This window comes from Thalassophryne amazonica, chromosome 8 (genome assembly GCF_902500255.1).
Source record: "Thalassophryne amazonica chromosome 8, fThaAma1.1, whole genome shotgun sequence".
Classification (NCBI taxonomy): Eukaryota; Metazoa; Chordata; class Actinopteri; order Batrachoidiformes; family Batrachoididae; genus Thalassophryne; species Thalassophryne amazonica.
In genome coordinates this window covers 91,397,523-91,417,668 of record NC_047110.1, presented here as the reverse complement: position 1 = coordinate 91,417,668, position 20,146 = coordinate 91,397,523, and the positions used below count along the sequence as shown (strand labels likewise).

Below are 20,146 nucleotides of genomic sequence, written 5' to 3'. Positions count from 1 at the left end.
AAGAAGGCACATTTCAGTTGAAAGACATTCCCCTTAAAATCCTCCGTCGCTTCTCCTCACCTGGAGCGTCACGAGCCGCCGCTGTCCAGGTGTTTTGTGGCGCGCGTGGCGGCCAGCTCGCGCACTGGTCAGGGAGAAGCCGGGAGAGGCGCGTGCGGTGCGAGCGGCCGGGGAGGCACGAAGCCCGCGAGCGGGTACGAATAAAGAAGAAGAGGAGGAGGAGGAGCAGGAGGAGAAGTTCTGTTCATTCTACAGGTTGTGCGAACCGTAAAAAACGAAAAGAAGCGGGACAAGCAGAAGGGAAGAGGAGCGAGTTTTTGGCTTCTTGTCGCCGGGACTCGGCGCTGTTTCGGAGCTGCCGCATTGCAACAGGCGGAGAAGCGGCAGCGAAGCGGAGGAGGAGGAGAAGCCGAACGAGTGCGCTCTCCCGCCCGCATGGTTAGCCGAAAACACGGAACGGAACCAGGCAATTCGTGATTTAAAAAACTCCAAAAGTACTCCCAGAGCAGACATGTCGAGACGAAAACAGGCCAAACCGCGCTCCGTGAAAGGTAAGAAAAGTGTTTTCTTCCTCACGTGACAGTCTCTTAAGTAAACAGGAAATAAGTTACAAACACCGGGGAGAGAGAGCGAGACACACAGAGAGAGAGAGGAAAAAACAAAAACAAAAAACAAAAAAACCCAAAACACATTTCATCCACAAATCCCATGCTTTAAAAACCATCAGTTACTCAATTTGCGCTTTGTTCATTTATGCAGCCTTATAAGTCGCTTTTGGGGAAAAGTTCTCAAATATGACAGCATGCTTAAATTTGCAGAAATTGCACATTGTCAAGCCATTGTCAAAGAAGAGGGCACTGATTATAGTTTCATTGTCAACTAATTGTTTCCAATTAAATGCCACTGTCCCAAATGGGGAAAAAGACACATGCATCGTTTTTCTGAAACCCTTTAGTCAATTTATTGTAATTTTGTTTTTGTTTAAATGACCCAAGATAAAATTTCCCACAATTTCTTTGACATGTTTAATAACCTTAAACAGCACATATTATAGCTAATGATTTTTATTTATTTATTTATTTTATTACCCTGAACCTTGAAACAATTAGGCTGTGCAATTACTGGCAGAAATGCTTTGATTTTGGTGTATTAAAATATTTTTCCAAATATTTAGTGGAGGGTTTCCATGTCTCCTGTTCTGCTTTTTATAAAGATGCCTTGCAAGGTTTATTTATTGTGATTTATTTAAATGCCTCCATTTTCTCATGAAACTATCAAATAGTATTCATTGCAGTGGATGGGCGAGTGGGCATCATGCATGAGGGCATGTGGTGGCCTTGGCCTCCATGTTTCCTTTATGGGACCCAGATGGGCAACAGGACAGGCTGACCATGTGGTCACCACCCCCTCCCCCATTTCCTACACCAAATAGACTTTTCCTTTTTTGAGACTGGGTGGAAAAAAAAGGATGTCTGACAAGCTTGGAGTTTTGTGTGCTTAGAAGTATAATTTTTTGCTTTCCTTTCCCTCCAAGGATGGGATTTTCCTCTCCTGCAGGTTAGGTTGAGGTACTGCTCATGTTGTTAATAGCCTAAAAGCCTACACGTCATAAGCACACAGGACAGATATAGACGTTTTATTTATTTATTTGTTTATTTCTGGTAATCTGTTTCCAGTTGGAAAATATGCTACTGCTATGCAGTGTACATATCTGCACGAAAAAGTATGCAGTTAAGTTAATGAAAGTTTTTTTAGTGGAGATGTCAAAAACGTTGTTGGGCAGTTTGTGCATAGACCTGAAAATGATTAAATAATTAGCTGACTAACAGAAAATTGACAGTTATTGTGTATTAATCACAAATCTAAATCATTCTCTGGTTTAGTGCTAAATTGATTAGTCAATTAATTATTTAGGTCTTATTAAAAAATTGTAAACAAATTTGGTGATTAAGTAATTTTTCAAGAAAAAACAATGTCAGTTTCATCTACAACCTAGATATATTCAGTTTGTCAGAAAGGAGTAAAGAAAACAGTAAATATTCACATTTAAGAAGCTTTAATCAGATAATTTGTGCATTAGAAAAAAGACAAAACAATTACTCAATTGTCAAAATAGTTAAATTATTAATGAATAGATTAATTTAAGAATTTAGTAATTATTGCCTCTTGATTGTAAAGCAAACCGTGTTCAGTTTCTGTTTTTATGTTGAACAAAATCAAAATCATTTGACTCTTAAATTGTGATGACAGTTTAAAAAAACAAAACAAAATTCTGATATTTTTGCAGATTCAGACGATAATCTATTGAATAATCAGGAACATAATCAGCTGCAGTACTACTGTAGTTTTAGTTTATCAAGCATGCTGCTTTTTCTACATTCTGTATAGGTATTTTTTGGGTTGTGGGTCAAGCAAAACAAGACATTTAAAGGATATGACTTTAACCTCTGGGGACAAGGGAAACTTCATTGTTTTTTTGGCATTTTACTGACAAGAGGCGATCCATTGTTTAAATGGGGAAAAACACTACCAGTACAGAAAATAAACATTACTGCCAGTCCAAGAACATGCTCAAGAAGTTAAACCTAGATTTTAATGTTGTACTTGTGGTGTTTTTATATTCAAAAATGAACTATTCATAATTGCTCTACATAAAAAAAAAAATTATGTCCAACATTAATACCCGGAGCGTTATTTGGATATTGAATTTTTATTGTGTATCAAAAGGAAATGTGAGGAGTGCTGATGGAATCTCTCAAATTTCAATTAGTTTTGTCACAGGGCACAACTTTAAATCACAAAAGAGTCCTTGAAGGTGATACAAATCATGAGTTACATATCATATTTGCGGAATTTTGGGTTTGCCATATGACATTATGTGACTTTTTCCCAACTTTCATGTTTCTACAGTGTTTTCTCAAGGAGCAAGGTCATCAAAATAGTTTTTTTTTTTAAATAAATTAATCTTAGGCTATATTGATTCATGGACACAAAGCCTGACTGCTTTGGAAGGTAACTGATAGAATTGATTTTGTGGTCAACTAACATAACACGGCCTTTGAACTTGAGAATTTTAACTTGGCACTGGTAGATTTTTCAAGATGCTACATATCTTGGTGAACACCACCACAGTTCTACACGCATCTCTGCCAAGGCAAAATGCACAAGGAGCGGTAAAGTGGGTTCCTAGCGACAACCTTGTTGCACAAGGTGTGAGTTAGGCTTTTAGTGGCAAAAAGAAATCTGTCATGTATCAAGTATTTTATTTATTTATTTATTAAGAAAGTGAAGGGGGCATTAATTGTAATATTATGCTGAATGGAGAACTGCAAGAAAATCCTCACCTTTGACAGCTACTCTATAAATGAAACCACTGCGTATTAAAAATGTCAGCACTTCTGTTTTCTGCAAAGTAAATGAATGCCTACTGCTTTGCACTGGTTTATGGTGATATTGCACAAATATGTGCTTGATTTCCATTTACTCATCAGTATGTGTATGATGTGGTTGTTGTTGTTATTCCCTACTGCAGCGCCGTTGATCTCCGGTGCAATGTGTTAGTGAACAAATCAGGCGTTGTGGACCAGTGAATCTGTCTTCTGCTGCTCAGTTATTGCCCTGTGAGTGTGCGTGTATATGCGCTTATGCTTCCGAGATCCGCATTCTTGTATTTGCGTGGTCCTGCACTATTGATGTGCATGCCTTGTGTGTCGCTAAGGCAGTCAGTCTCAGCAGCCTGGATAACCAGAGCTTAACTTTAGTCAAGCAGCCAAGCGAAGCGGAGCGAAGCAAATCTAAGGCGAAGAACCACCGCTCTGTGTGTGTGTGTGTGTGTGTGTGTGTGTGTGTGTGTGTGTGTGTGTGTGTGTGTGTGTGTGTGTGTGTGTGTAGGCAAACACTAACAGAGCCCTCATAGTCAAGCCTGCATAAGTACCATGTGTTTTGTGTATGTGTACTCATGCATAGGTGCATGTGTGTTGCTATCTCCCATCCGCACCTTGCCTTGCTGACAGCTTGGCAAGACCTGGGTTTGTGGGAAGAAGGAGAGAGGGATGGAGCTGGAAGAGGGGATGAAGGATAAAGCGTAGAGATAGTGGAGGTGTTAGGGGGCAGCGTAGTGGCACGCAGCAGGTGAGTGGGCAAAGGGAGGTGAGCATTCGCCGGGGGATTATCTGTGTTTTCATGTTCTTCTGTCTTTCACCTGCTCACCCAACTCTGACTGACTGGCTGGCTTACTGATCCACTGGCCAGCCAGGCATGCCAAAACAATAACAAAGAAACACAAAGTCCCACCGCCTCTGTCTTGCCTTTTTTTATTTGAGCTGACATGATGTGGTGTAGAGCTCAGAAAGGATGAACTTAATAGCTGCGATGTGGGATCTTTTGATCTTGTGCTGTCAATGATTTTGTCCGTTTTCCTAAGCAGATGTTATCAAAAAGTTAGAAAGATTTGTATTTCTCATAGTAGTAGTCGGAGTGTTTGATTTTTAAAATGATCACAGTAACATATTATGGGGAATTTTCATGTGAAAGTTTGCAAAATAGTTGTTTCCTGAACAGTGACCCAGGGAGCAAATTAAAGGTGTTTTATTATAGTATCATTCCCACCTGTCAGAAGGCTCATCGTCCAGCAGACAGCACAGTACAAATATTGGTAGTTATTTTCTGTTCAACTCTGTCCTTTCCTGAAGGAGCACATGCAGTGAGATCCAACATAACATAAAGTGAGACATAAAGTGAGATCCAACACAGTAAGTTTTGCAGAGTAAAATTTACTCTGCCAGGATAACATTTGGTCCCAGTCCAAATAGAGTTAAATTTACTCTATCATAGTGCTACATCGGTTCAATCACAGGGTAAAATCAACTCTATCATGCTGTGAATGAGTATTATTGGAGCTGAAAAACTTGATTTGACAAGACTATAGAGCTAATTTCACTCTATAATAGTGTACTGTGTTGGATCTCACTTTATGTCTCACTTTATGTTATGTTGGATCTCACTGCATGTGCTCCTTCAGGAAAGGACAGAGTTGAACAGAAAATAACTACCAATATTTGTACTGTGCTGTCTGCTGGGCGATGAGCCTTCTATTCTGACAGGTGGGAATGATACTATGATAAATCAATCAATCAATCAATTTTATTTATATAGCGCCAAATCACAACAAACAGTTGCCACAAGGCGCTTTATATTGTAAGGCAAGGCCATACAATAATTACATAAAAACCCCAACGGTCAAACGACCCCCTGTGAGCAAGCACTTGGCGACAGTGGGAAGGAAAAACTCCCTTTTACCAGGAAGAAACCTCCAGCAGAACCAGGCTCAGGGAGGGGCAGTCTTCTGCTGGGACTGGTTGGGGCTGAGGGAGAGAATCAGGAAAAAGACATGCTGTGGAGGGGAGCAGAGATCAATCACTAATGATTAAATGCAGAGTGGTGCATACAGAGCAAAAGGATTAAGAAACACTCAGTGCATCATGGGAACCCCCAGCAGTCTAAGTCTATAGCAGCATAACTAAGGGATGGTTCAGGGTCACCTGATTCAGCCCTAACTATAAGCTTTAGCAAAAAGGAAAGTTTTAAGCCTAATCTTAAAAGTAGAGAGGGTGTCTGTCTCCCTGATCTGAATTGGGAGCTGGTTCCACAGGAGAGGAGCCTGAAAGCTGAAGGCTCTGCCTCCCATTCTACTCTTACAAACCCTAGGAACTACAAGTAAGCCTGCAGTCTGAGAGCGAAGCACTCTATTGGGGTGATATGGTACTGTGAGGTCCCTAAGATAAGATGGGACCTGATTATTCAAAACCTTATAAGTAAGAAGAAGAATTTTAAATTCTATTCTAGAATTAACAGGAAGCCAATGAAGAGAGGCCAATATGGGTGAGATATGCTCTCTCCTTCTAGTCCCCGTTAGTACTCTAGCTGCAGCATTTTGAATTAACTGAAGGCTTTTCAGGGAACTTTTAGGACAACCTGATAATAATGAATTACAATAGTCCAGCCTAGAGGAAATAAATGCATGAATTAGTTATATTTCATATATTTCATTTATTATAAAACACCTTTAATTTGCTCCCTGGGTGACTGTTCAGGAAACAACTATTTTGCAAACTTTGCGCAAACTTTGCGATCAAATGTTATCCTAGCAGAGTATATTTTACTTTGCAAAGTTTACTGTGAAGAAGCCATAACTATGTTCATGCACATGGAGGCTTCGGTCAAACTTTGGACCTGTATTTGATTTTCACTTTTGACACAAGTGGGGATTTTTAAATATCCCATGATAAATCCCAGATTAATAAAAGTGACAAAATTAGTCCATTTCAAAAGGACTGCATGTCTATAGCATTTTTTTAATCGAGCACAACCTCAAAGTGCAGTTGATTATTATTTAGAAGTGTTACACATTATGATGAAGTTATAATTGTTCAAAAGAGCAGCAAAATGGGTTAATATTCCACAGCTCAAGGTGACATCACATTGCTTTATTGCCACAGGAACAGCAAACCCGAGTGTTTCATTTAGTACAATCCCACAAAACAGAGAAAAGTGGCAAACCTAAAATTGGATAAGATAGAACCGCTGAAAGTATTTTCCTTGATAAATGATTAATTGTTATGTTTCTGTCAGTTGACTGCTGGAAAATAAAGTGATCATTTTTATTTCTTTCTTTATATTTTTTGCCCTTACAATGTATTTTCACTGACAAATTTTTAAAATGTAGTTATGTGGTCAGTGTTATAATCATATCAAAGCAGTTGCAACAGCCAGGAGTATTAAGCATCGCATTATTAATCTTCTCGGCTTCATCGCTGTAACGTGGTTCCTGTGATGAATGTGGTTGACCAATTTAGCCTATTTAGCGATTAGGCCTTGTTAACCATGGGGGAAGTTGACTAATTGCTCTCTTTTAATTGAACACAGACTAATGATGTGATGATTGCTCATGAAACTGGCTGACGGGTTGAGAAGGAAGGGGAAAAAATGAGAGAGCGGCTTTTCCCTTATCAAAATATTATTTTAGTGGATGAATCCGTTTTTAATGTGTATCTTAAACGAGGCAAGGCAGCAAAAAAAATCTCTCCAACAGCCTTGCTATCCTAGCGCACACTCTCTCTCAGCGCTTAGCCCCTTGAGTCTCTCATGCATTATGTAGTGATGATTATTACTTAATTACACATTAATAAATCTGCTTCATTTGCAGGACATTAAATTGGAGTTGAGAGCATATGATAGAGATGGAAGAGTGTGATGAAGAGATGGAAGAGTGTGATGAAGAAATGAAAGGAGGAAAAAGGGGAGCACTTATGTTTTAAAATTGAGATGGTTTGTTTAGAGTATTGTTTAAGGGAGACCTAAAAGGGAGGGAGGGAGGAGGGTTTGTGTGCTGTCAGAATGCGTTGAACCAAACCCGTCTGTGCTAATGGCATCATTTCCACTCGATTTCCTCTTTTCTTCATCCTCTGCTTCATTTTGTCAGTTTTTCTCAGTTTTTACTGTATTAATTAACACTTTTTACAAGGTAGACTGGCGCTATGTAAGCAAGTTTTCAGTTGAATTATGAAGAAATGAATTACTTTCCTTAGAAAACATTTATTAATGAAATGAAATATCAGATTGGCTGTCATTTCCATCTATAACATTGTCTGAAATATTTGTGCGTTTTTTAAACCTTAATCTGAGTTTGCAAATCTTCTTCAGCCCATATTCAATTGAATACACCGCAAAACCGATAAAGATATTTAGATATCAACCATTTGGAAGATTCAGACGGCTTTCGGTGGCTTTTCAGTCGTGTGACTATCCGAGAAATTGTGGACAAGCTGGACATGTCAGGGCATGTTACAACATGTCCTGTGAGACTTCATCACAGAGGCGCTGTTGCTGCGCCATCAGCTTCGTGCCGATGAATTTCGCTGCAACTCTTTTCATGGCAAAATCTTCTTTCATAGTGGAATTTGCCGAAAAAGTGCTGATGTCCACCTCTTCCGCAATTTCTTGGATAATCACACGATGGTCCCTCATCACCACAGCATTCACTTTGGAAATGATCCGGTCGTTTCAGTGTGTTGATGCTGATCGGAGCGCAGCGCGCCCTCCACCATTGTGCGGACATCTTTAAACCGGTTGTACTGCTCCTTAATCTGTGTGATGCCGAGAGGATCGTCACCGAAAGCCACCTGAATAATCTGAATAGTTTCTGTTGTGAAAGTGTAGTGACACGGACCCACAACAGGGGGCGCAAATGAACGGTCAATGGATGAGCCAAAAAGTAACAATTTAATGTTGTGAAATGTGCACAACGAAATGCAGACAATCTCAGAATATAATTACAGTCAAATCACAAAGGTGACGTGTGGGCAGGCTCGAGGATAGAAGACATCTGTCCTGAGAAGAGCCGGAACCACACGATTTCCGCCACCACTGAACCTGGTGAATACTGGAGCCGCCAAGTCCCGAATTCCCAGGTGATCACCGTCCCCGACTGTCGGATCTGGTACTGCTGGCGAGAACAAAGACAGTCAAGTGTAGGTGTGTGCACACCCAGTAGCAATAACGGTGGGAATGCCACCTCCACCTCTCACTCTATAACTTGCAGAGTACTGTAGATTCCTCAGGGGAAAAGAGTGCCTTCTAGCGCTCTCTCAGCTTCCACTGACAACGGTACCGGTACTCCTGCAAACACTCACAATATACAAACAATGTTGTAACACAAAAACGGCTGAGGATATTACCTCCAATGAAGTATGATATCTCGGCGATGAGGTGGAGATGACGTCTGGGTTTTATGGAGTGAGATGATGAAGAATGAGTGACAGCTGTCAGGAAGTAATGAGTAACAGCTGTCACTCCCGGCTGTGTCCGTGGCGGCAGCGCCCTCTCGTGCCTGAAGCCTGCACTTCAGGCAGGGCGCCCTTTGGTGGTGGGCCAGCAGTACCTCCTCTTCTGGCAGCCCACACAACAAGTTTCCACCTGACTGTTGGCCAGTTTGTGGCAAAATTTGATGCAATCGCGCTGCTCCAGTCGTTCCGCCATTTCCTTGCAAAGAAAAAATGACGAGAGACTCCACCCATCCTCACACAAAGGCTGCTTACAAGCAAATGACACAACCGACAGGCGTGAAAAAATCACGCATGCGCACGAAGGTTCAAGGTTGGCTCATGCAAGCACATGTGATTCAAATCCATCAGGTTTTTGAAAAAAATAGAAAGGTCCGATACTTTTCTAACAGACCTCGTACAAGTGCAAGTTGAAACTCTACCATGCAAAGTGAAATCCATACATCAATAACATCCAGAAACGCCACTGCCTTCTCTGTGCCTGAGCTCATTTGAAATGGACAGATGCAAAGTGGAAAAGTGTGCTGTGGTCTGATGAGTCCACATTTCAGTTTTTGGAAATCATGGACATCGTGTCCTCCCGACAAAAGAGGAAAAAGACCATCCAGATTGTTACCAGTGCAAAGTTCAAAAGCCAGTATCTGTGATGTATGGGGGTGTGTTAGTGCCCATGGCATGGGCAACTTACACATCTGTGATGGCACCATCAATGCTGAAAGGTACATCCAGGTTTTTGAGCAACACATGCTGCCATCCAAGCAACGTCTTTTTCAGGGATGTCCCTGCTTATTTCAGCAAGACAATGCCAAGCCACATTCTGCACATGTTACAACAGCGTGGCTTCGTAGTAAAAGAGTGCGGGTACTAGACTGGCCTGCCTACAGTCCAGAGCTGTTGCCCATTGAAAATGTGTGGCACATTATTAAGCACGAAATACGACAATGGAGACCCTGCACTGTTGAACAACTGAAGTCGTATATCAAGCAAGAATGAGAAAGAATTCCACCTACAAAGCTTCAACAATTAGTGTCCTCAGTTCCCAAACTCTTATTGAGTGTTGTTAGAAGGAAAGGTGATGTAACACAGTGGTAAACATACCACTGTCCCTGCTTTTTTGAAACTTGTTGCAGGGATCTATTTCAAAATTAACAAATATTTGCACAAAAACAATAAAGTTTATCAGTTTTAACATTAAATATCTTGTCTTTGTGGTGTATTCAATTGAATATAGGTTGAAGAGGATTTGCAGATCATTGTATTCTGTTTTTATTTACATTTTGCACAATGTCCCAACTTCATTGGCATTAAGGTTGTAAAATAAAGCCTTTGAAGAGGAAGAGAATCCACGCTGGTCATCTGAAATAGACTTACTGAGCATTTAAAGTGAAACAGTGTGTTTGAGTATTTTTAAAAATCATGGTTTGGTCCGCTGGCTGCACTCCACTCTACATGCACTTTAAGTCAATCAAGTTTATTCAAAAACCTCCTTTATTTGGATTTGATCAGAGTTTTCATCGACAGGGTGCAGAGTGAATTCATCAATGTGGCTTTTGTGGAAAAGCTGCACTCCAGAGCCCAGTTTTTCACAGGCTGTGCTCACGTTCATGTGCAGCCTGACTGACTAGATTACACCAACCGCCTGCGCTTACGGTCTGGGAAAGATCCAAAACTTGTAGACGTGAAAAAATAAATATTTACTCAGGAAAACAGAAAGGGATACACTAAATTTGACAGTCTGTGTGATGGCACAGCAACATTGTGCCATCGCTTAGGGAGAGCCCTGGACTCTTGATGTTGTTTAAAATGCGTCTTCTTCTTCTTTGTCTTTCGGCTGTTCCCATTAGGGGTCGCCACAGCAGATCAATTGTTTCCATCTCACCCTGTCCTCTGTATCTTCCTCTGTCACACCAACCACCTGCATGTCCTCTCTCAGCACATCCATGAACCTCCTCTTTGGTCTCCCTCTTCTCCTCCTGCCTGGTGGATCCATCCTCAGCATCCTTCTCCCTATATACCCTGGGTCCCTCCTCTGCACATGTCCAAACCATCTCAATCTCGCCTCTCTGACTTTGTCTCCAAACCGTCTCACCTGAGCTGTCCCTCTGATATGTTCATTCCTAATCTTGTCCATTCTTGTCACTCCCAAAGAGAATCTCAACATCTTCAGCTCTACCACCTCCAGCTCTGCCTCCTGTCTTTTTGTTAGTGCCACTGTCTCTAAACCATACAACATAGCTGGTCTCACTACTGTTTTGTAAACTTTCCCCTTCACTCTTGCTGATACTCTTCGGTCACAAATCACTCCTGCTACCTTTCTCCACCCACTCCACCTTGCCTGCACTCTCTTCTTCACCTCTCTACCACATTACTTTGAACAGTTGACCCCAAATATTTAAACTCATCTACTTTCACCACTTCTACTCCTTGTAACTGCACTATTCCACTGGGCTGGGCTCCCTCTCATTCACACACATGTACTCAGTCTTGCTTCTGCTGACTTTCATTCCCCTTCTCTCCAAAGCATATCTCCACTTCTTCAGACTAGACTCAACTTGCTCTCTACTCTCACTACAGATCACAATGTCATCTGCAAACATCATAGTCCATGGGGACTCCTGTCTGATCTCATCCGTCAACCTGTCCATCACCACTGCAAACAAGAAAGGACTCAGAGCTGATCCTTGGTGTAATCCCACCTCCAACTTGAATGAGTCTGTCATTCCGACTGCGCATCTCACCGCTGTCATACTGTTCTTGTACATGTCCTGCACTACCCTAACATACTTCTCTGCCACTCCAGACTTCCTCATACAATACCACAACTCTTCTCTTGGCACCCTATCATAAGCTTTTTCTAAGTCCACAAACACACAATGTAACTCTTTCTGTCCTTCTCTGTACTTCTCCAACAGTATTCTCAGAGCAAACATTGCATCTGTAGTGCTCTTTCTCGCATGAAACCATATTGCTGCTCACAGATCTTCACATGTTTTCTAACCCTAGCTTCTACTACTCTTTCCCATAACTTCATGCTGTGGCTGATCAGCTTTATGCCTCTGTAGTTACTGCAGCTCTGCACATCACCCTTGTTCTTGAAAATAGGAACCAGCACACTTCGTCTCCACTCCTCAGGCATCCTCTCACTTTCCAAGATTTTATTAAACAATCTGGTTAGAAACTCTACTGCCATCTCTCCTAGACATTTCCATGCCTCCACTGGAATGTCATCTGGACCAACTGCCTTTCCACTCTTCATCCTCTTCATAGCAGCCCTCACTTCTTCCTTGCTAATCTCTTGTACTTCCTGATTTACTTTCACCACATCATCCAGCCTTTTCTCTCGCTCATTTTCTTTATTCATCAGCTCTTCAAAATATTCCCTCCACCTTCTCAACACACACTTCTCACTTGTCAGCACATTACCATGTGCATGTTTTACCACCCTAACCTGCTGCACATCCTTTCCAGCTCTGTCCCTTTGTCTGGCCAATCGGTACAAGTCCTTTTCTCCTTCCTTACTATTCAACTTCTTGTACAGCTCGCAATATGCCTTTTCCTTTGCTTTTGCCACTTCTCTTTTCGCCTTACGCCGCATCTCCTTGTACTCCTGTCTACTTTCTTCATCTCTCGACTATCCCAAAACTTTTTCGCCAACCTCTTTCTCCTTATGCTTTCCTGGACCTCTTCATTCCACCACCAAATCTCCTTGTCTTCCTTCCACTGTCCGGATGTCATACCCAGTACTGCCCTAGCTGTCTCCCTCACCACATCTGCAGTACTTTTCCAGTTGTCCAAAATTGCTTCCCCTCCAACCAGTGCTTCTCTCACCTGCTCGCTAAATTTCACACAACAGTCTTCCACCTTCAGCTTCCACCATCTGATCCTTTGTTGAGCTCTCACTCTCTTCTTCTTCTTTACCTCTAAAGTCATCCTACAAACAACCATCCTATGCTGTCTAGTGACACTCTCTCCTGCTACCACCTTACAGTCTGTGATTTCTTTTAGCTTGCATCTCCTATAAAGAATGTAGTCCACCTGTGTGCACCTTCCTCCACTCTTATGTTACCCTGTGCTCCTCCCTTTTCTTAAAGTAGGTATTCACCACAGCCATTTCCATCCTTTTTGCAAAATCAACTACCATCTGTCCTTCCCCATTCCTATCCTTGATACCATATCTACCCATTACTTCCTCATCACCTCTGTTCCCTTCACCAACATGCCCATTGAAGTCTGCTCCTATCACCACTCTTTCATGCTTGGGCACACTCTCCACCACATCATCTAACACACTCCAGAAATCTTCTTTCTCCTTCATCTCACAACCTACCTGTGGGGCATATGCACTGATGATATTCATCATCACCCCTTCAATTTCCAACTTCACACTCATCACCCTGTCAGACACTCGCTTAACCTCCAACACACTTTTAACATACTCTTCCTTTAGAATGACCCCACCACCATTTCTCTTCCTGTCCTCACCATGGTACAACAACTTGTACCCACCGCAGATGCTCCTGCTCCTACTTCCCTTCCACTTGGTCTCTTGCACACACAGTATGTCTACCTTTCTCCTCTCCATCATATCAGCCAGCTCTCTCCTTTTCCCAGTCATACTACCAACATTAAAAGTCCCCACTCTCATTTCCACCCTTCTAATTTTCTTCTTCTCCCGCTGTTCGTGGCAATGTTTTCCTCCTCTTCTTCGTCGTCTTCACCCAGCAGTAGCCCAATTTCCACCGGCACCCTGTTGGGCAATAGCACCGGTGGTGGACGTTGTTAACCCAGGCCGCGACCGATCCGGTATGGGAATTCGATTCTGAGTCTGCATAGTTGGGTTGGCTTGTTTTACTCCGGATGCCCTTCCTGACGCAACCCTCCTCATTTATCCGGGCTTGGGACCGGCACTCAGAATGTACTGGCTGCACACCCCATGTGGCTGAGATGTTGTTTAAAATGCAAAAGTATTTATCTAAAAGTATTTATATAAAAGTTTTTGTCCAATTACTCGATTAAATAATTGCTAGAATACTTGATTTCAAAAATATTCTATAGCTGCAGCCCTACTTCCCAGCTGCAGCCCTACGTCCCAGCAATAGTTGTGTGTTCTTAGATGTTACACTTGCACATTGAAGTCTATCCACTGTATATGCTTGACAACTGAAAAGCTCTGCAATGCACTTTCAATGTAAGATGCTCTTTTATGTTTCTATTTATTTATTTTATAAATGACAAAGTAAACAAATAGAATTTTTATATATTACCCATCAGTTCCATTTAGTGCACACTGTAGTAGTAAAACTAGACCACTTAGAGTAGTATTATTGATCGCACAGCAGCTGGTGGCTGTTTTGTTTAAAAAAAATACATTAATAATAATAATAGTGACATGTGAATGCGTTTGTTTATATGTGTCCCTGCAGTGGACTGGTGGCCTGTCCAGGATGTAACTCTTTCACCCAAAAACAGTGGAATATGCTACAACTCCCCTGTGACCCTGAATTGGAATAACCAGATACATAAAATTGGTTAATAATAAAATGTAAGATACGAGGTCTGTCAGAAAAGTATCGGACCTTTTTATTTTTTTCAAAAACCATATGGATTTGAATCACGTGTGATTGCATCAGCCAAGCTTGAACCTTCATGCGCATGCGTGAGTTTTTTTTCACGCCTGTCGGGTGTGTCATTCGCCTGTGAGCAGGCTTTGTGTGAGCAGTGGTCCACCCCTCTCGTCGGATTTTTATTGTGAATAAATGAACGATTTGGAGCTTTGCTGCATCAATTTTTTCCAGAAACTGTGAGAGACCTCCAGGTGGACACCATTCGGAAAATTCTGTTGGCTTTCAGGGACGATTTTATGGGGATTACACAGATTAAGGAGTGCTCCAGCCGGTTTAAAGACCGCCCACAGCTGCTGAGAGCGCGCCGAGCGCCGATCGACAGGCTGAATCAACCAGATCATTTCCAACGTGAAGGCTTTGTTGATCCGGGACGTCGTCTGACTTCCACAAAAAAAGGCAGAAGGCGCAGACATCAGCACTTTTTCAGCACATTCCACTGTTAAAGGAGTTTTTTTCATGGAAAGAAAAGTGGACGGATGCGCCACCATGCCGTTCATGGCGCGGGACAAAACCACCTCTGTGTTGGTCTCACAGGACGGCTTTGAGATGGCTTTCAGACGGCTGTTGGTGGGTTTTCTGTCGTGTGACTAACCGAGAAATTGTGGATGAGCCTGGACATGCCAGAACATGTCCTGTGAGGCTTCATCACAGCGTTGCTTCGCGCCATGCGGCTCCACCGCGACGCACGGAATTCCTCCGCTCCTCTTTCCATGACAAAAACTCCTGTAACAGTGGAATGTGCCGTTCATTTCCAAACTGGACGCTGTGTTTTATCCGGGACGTCCTCTGACTAGCACAGGAATTGCGGAAGACGTGGACATCAGCACTTTTTTGGCACATTGAGACAGACGTGCGGAGGAATTGTTGTATTTGTGCTGACGACCCTCCTGTCCTGTGCACAACAGCATTTCTTGTATATTCATTTTGTGAATTGTTTCTGTAATTTATGTTTGTAGCATGGCCCAAGCAGAGGGTCACCCCTTTGAGTCTGGTCTGCTTGAGGTTTCTTCCTCAGAGGGAGTTTTTCCTTACCACTGTTGCTCTGGGGGTTAGTAAGGCTAGACCTTACTTGTATGAAGCGCCTTGAGGCAACTCTGTTGTGATTTGGCGCTATATAAATAAAAAAAAAGATAAATGACTCATGTTTAATGTATCCAATTCCAATTAATAATAATTGAAAAGAAAGGCATGATTGGACCTAAATCTGATCGCTGCGATTGGATGGGGACATCCCTAATTTGTGTTGCATTTGCTTTGAGCAAAATATGCTGAAACATAACTCAACAAGTATTAATACTTTAAACAGTTACTTGTGTTGTGAAAGTATAGTGACACGGACCCACAACAGGGGGCGTAAATGAAGGGACAATGAATGAGCCGAAAATAGAACACTTTACTCTTGTGAATGTGCACAACGAAATACAGACGGTTTACAGAATTTGTATGTAGTCAATCTACAGAAGTGACCTGTGGGCAGGCTCGAGGATAGAAGACGTCCGTCCAGAGAAGAACCAGATCCCAAACACGGAGGATACTGGAGCCGCTAAGTCCCGACACCCCAAGTGGCCACCGTCTCTGGCTGTCGGATGTGGTACTGCTGGCAGGAAGCAGAAACAGTTAGGTGTGGGTGTGTGTAACACAGTCAGCAAGCAGGTGGGAATTGCACCTCCACCTCCGCAATACGGAACACAGTCAGTCCACTAACCCGACCAGTTACTTGTCTTACAGTCGTGAAGGGTGAGCTCCGTCACCCTGCCGTCAACGACTGGATCAGCCTCCAGCTGACACAAGCACTTAGGTCCTTCTGAAATGGATAACAAACGGTCACGTGCAATACGGCACAGTATCTGGCTGAGGAATATTACCTTCAATGGTAGGCGATATCGCGGCAGCGGGGTGGAGATGTCGTCCGGCTTTTATGGAGTGGTTGATGAAGTTTAGATTGGTGACAGCTGTCATGAGTCGATGAGTGACAGCTATCATTCCCGGCTGTTCCCGTGAGGTGGCAATGCCCTCTCGTGCCTGAAGCCCGCACTTCAGGCAGGGTGCCCTCTGGTGGTGGGCCAGCAGTACCTCCTCTTCAGCGGCCCACACAGCGGCAACAGACAGATACTGCACTATGCACAACTTGTTCAGTCACAGCCACAGAAGCCTGAAAATCCTACAGAGTTGTCATGACTTTTTTGGTGGCTTCCCTCACCATCGCTCACTAGAGAACTGCCTACTCCAGACAGATTTACAATAGAGTATACTATTTGTATTTCTTAATGATTGCCTTAAAAGCTCTGGTAACGAATTGACTACTTTTGTGGAACAAATTGAAATGCTCCATTACTATAGAGTACTGAAAAAAATCCTTGTCATTTGATACTAAATTTCAATTCTTGAGCCGTAAATCTCAGCGTCTGTGTGTCAGTGTTAACATTCATGCAGTGGTGGGCACAGTTCCGCTAATCCGCTAACCGCTAATTATCAAAGATAATGTTTTCATTATCGAATTAGCTTTTCAGATAGCTTTGAAAACCATTATTGGGCTAATTATCTTCCAGTAAGTTTTGGTCCAATAATTTTTAGACTGCTAACATATTTTTGCAGATGTGGTAAACAAAGCTTAATAGTTACAAACATTTATGAAATCTAAAATCAGTTGAGTACCTACCTGTTAAATGTTTTGTAGTAGATGTGCAGCTCTATCCTCCATAAACAGAGGAGAGCTGGTTCTAAAAGAACCACTCTCTCCTCTGCAGGCAAAGGAGAACTGTCCCCATGCTGATATGCTGGCAATATCACCCAAGTCATCCAGAGGCATACAGTTTTAACTTATGGTTAAAATTTTAACCAAACTATTTTCGGAGTTATTTAAATTAACGTCTGTAGTTTGATAAAGTGAAAATATCAGATATATGTTTTAGTTTTAAAGTAATGCACTAATTTTGAATGTTTTAGTATGGACATAAATGGACTGCATTTATATAGCGCTTTTCCATCTGCATCAGACGCTCAAAGCGCTTTACAATTATGCCTCACATTTACCCCGGTGTCAGGGTGTTGCCATACAAGGCGCTCACTACACACTGGGAGCAATAGGGGATTAAAGGCCTTGCCCAAGGTCCCTTAGTGATTTTCCAGTCAGGCGTGGATTTGAACCCATGATCTTCTGGACTCAAGCCCAACACCTTAACCACTAGACCATCACCTCTATAAGATGTCTGAAATTCAGTTTGCATTTATTAAATTCCACGCATCTTGAACGTACCAGAGATAGATTATCTGGAATTTTGTTTTGGCAGGTTTTCACGGTCTCTACTGCCATCTACTGGCCAGTAGTGTTCATGGCAGTATTAGCCCTAAAGCTGGGTAAACACTGTATATTTTCAGTCATTGTACTCGGCTCCAGCTCAAACTGTATGACAAAACCGCACGGTGTAAAAGTTCAGAGCGCATGATTTATGTTCTCACACCATATGACCCGATGCTCTGATGCAATCTGACTGCTCACATTGTATATTCAAAAACCACACTTCGGACTCGTGTTTCCAGAAGCAAAATGTAAACAGAAGCTTTTTTTTCAAACTTTATTTACATTTCTTATTTTTACAAAAAACTCTCAATGGGAGACATCAAAGTTAAAAAAAAAAAAAAACAACAACAAAAAAACAATACAAGACTTTACATGAGTTTGGGGGGGGGGGGGGGGGCAGAAGCTGCTCTCCCAAAGAGATGATCACTGTTCATGCTCTCTCCAATTCTGCATCGGTGTTTGCACATACACAGTGTGAGAGGTTGGACGCTTGTAGCAATTCAGCAGCGGGATACCCTCACGACGGCCGACCAGAATATCAAATAGGTTTGATTTTCATCCAACCATACAATTGCAGATCAGGAGGTGGAAGCTATGTAATAAACAGGAGCTTCCAGCAGTGGGCAGGGTGCACAGAGACAGAAGTGCTGACTCATTGTTTGGGTCTGTAGTCACCTTTGATACTACCAGAAGCGATCGTGGTGTTAAAACTCAAAACCAGCTTGTTAATAATTGTAAGTGTACTGGAGACAATACTGGAGGTTATTGGTTATCTGTAGCTTCCGATAAATTTTTGGGTGGTTTATTGGTTTAGCTTTATAAAAGATAACTTTTCAGTTAGCTGATTATCTGTTATCGAAGCTAATTTTTTGGTTAGCTGTGCCCACCACTGCATTCATGTATACTTTTACCAAGATCTAAGGATGCTGGTGACTGCCCTGCTAATGTAATGTTAAACACACATTAATACACTCAACAAAAATATAAACGCAGCACTTTTGGTTTTGCTCCCATTTTGTATGAGATGAACTCAAAGATCTAAAACTTTTTCCACATACACAATATCACCATTTCCCTCAAATATTGTTCACAAACCAGTCTAAATCTGTGATAGTGAGCACTTCTCCTTTGCCGAGATAATCCATCCCACCTCACAGGTGTGCCATATCAAGATGCTGATTAGACACCATGATTAGTGCACAGATGTGCCTTAGACTGTCCACAATAAAAGGCCACTCTGAAAGGTGCAGTTTTGTTTTATTGGGGGGGGGGGGGGGATACCAGTCAGTATCTGGTGTGACCACCATTTGCCTCATGCAGTGCAACACATCTTGTTGGGAAAGTGTAGTGACACGGACCCACAACAGGGGGCGTAAATGAACGGACAATGGAAGGAGTCAAATTATAACACTTTACTGTTGTGAATGACACAACCAAACACAGCAGATTACAGAATGTGCAAAGTCAATCAATAAAGGTGTCGTGTGGGCAGGCTCGACGATAGGAGACGCCCGTCTGGAAACGAACCGGAACCACACGATTTCCACTACCACCGAACCTGAGGAATACTGGAGCCGCCAAGTCCCGAAGTCCCCAGGTGGCCACCGTCTCAGCGTGTCGGATCTGGTACTGCTGGCAGAAAGCAAAGACAGTCAAGTGTGGGTGTGTGAACACCCAGCAATAATCCTGGTGGGAATTCCACCTCCACCTCTCACTCAATACTTGCAGCGCGTCCTCAGAGGAAAAAGAGTGCCGTATTGCACAGCCTCCACAAAAGGACCGGAACTCCTGCAAACACTCACAATAAACAGATTCTCAATATTACCACAAAGGCTGAGGATATTACCTCTAGATGAAGATGATATCTCGGCAGTGTGGTGGAGGTGTCTTCCTGCTTTTATTCCAGATGTGGATGATTAGTGACAGCTGTCACGGATGATGGGTGACAGCTGTCACCACGGCTTGTTCCTGAGGCGGCAGCGCCCTCTCGTGCCTGAAGCCCGCACTTCAGGCAGGGCGCCCTCTGGTGGTGGGCCAGCAGTACCTCCTCTTCAGCGGCCCACACAACACATCTCCTTCGTATAGAGTTGATCAGGTTGTCAATTGTGTCCTGTGGAATGTTGGTCCACTCCTCTTCAATGGCTGTGCGAAGTTGCTGGATATTGGCAGGAACTGGTACACGCTGTCGTATACGCCGGTCCAGAGCATCCCAAACATGCTCAATGGGTGACATCTCCGGTGAGTATGCCGGCCATGCAAGAACTGGGACATTTTCAGCTTCCAAGAATTGTGTACAGATCCTTGCAACATGGGGCCGTGCATTATCCTGCTGCAACATGAGGTGATGTTCTTGGATGTATGGCACAACAATGGGCCTCAGG

General features: G+C 42.7%; 1 protein-coding gene across 2 annotated transcripts in view; it reads left to right on the top strand.

The window, feature by feature from the left end:
* Window positions 1-237: 237 nt before the first annotated feature.
* Window positions 238-20,146, top strand: part of znf423 (zinc finger protein 423) — a 405,091-nt gene continuing 385,182 nt past the window's right edge. Inside the window, exon 1 of one of the 2 annotated variants that reach the window (XM_034176974.1) lies at window positions 238-551. In XM_034176974.1, coding sequence (XP_034032865.1) covers window positions 512-551 — 40 coding nt within the window. In that variant the 5' untranslated portion in view covers window positions 238-511. The remainder of the gene's footprint in view (window positions 552-20,146) is intronic. The other variant, XM_034176972.1, reaches the window with a different exon arrangement.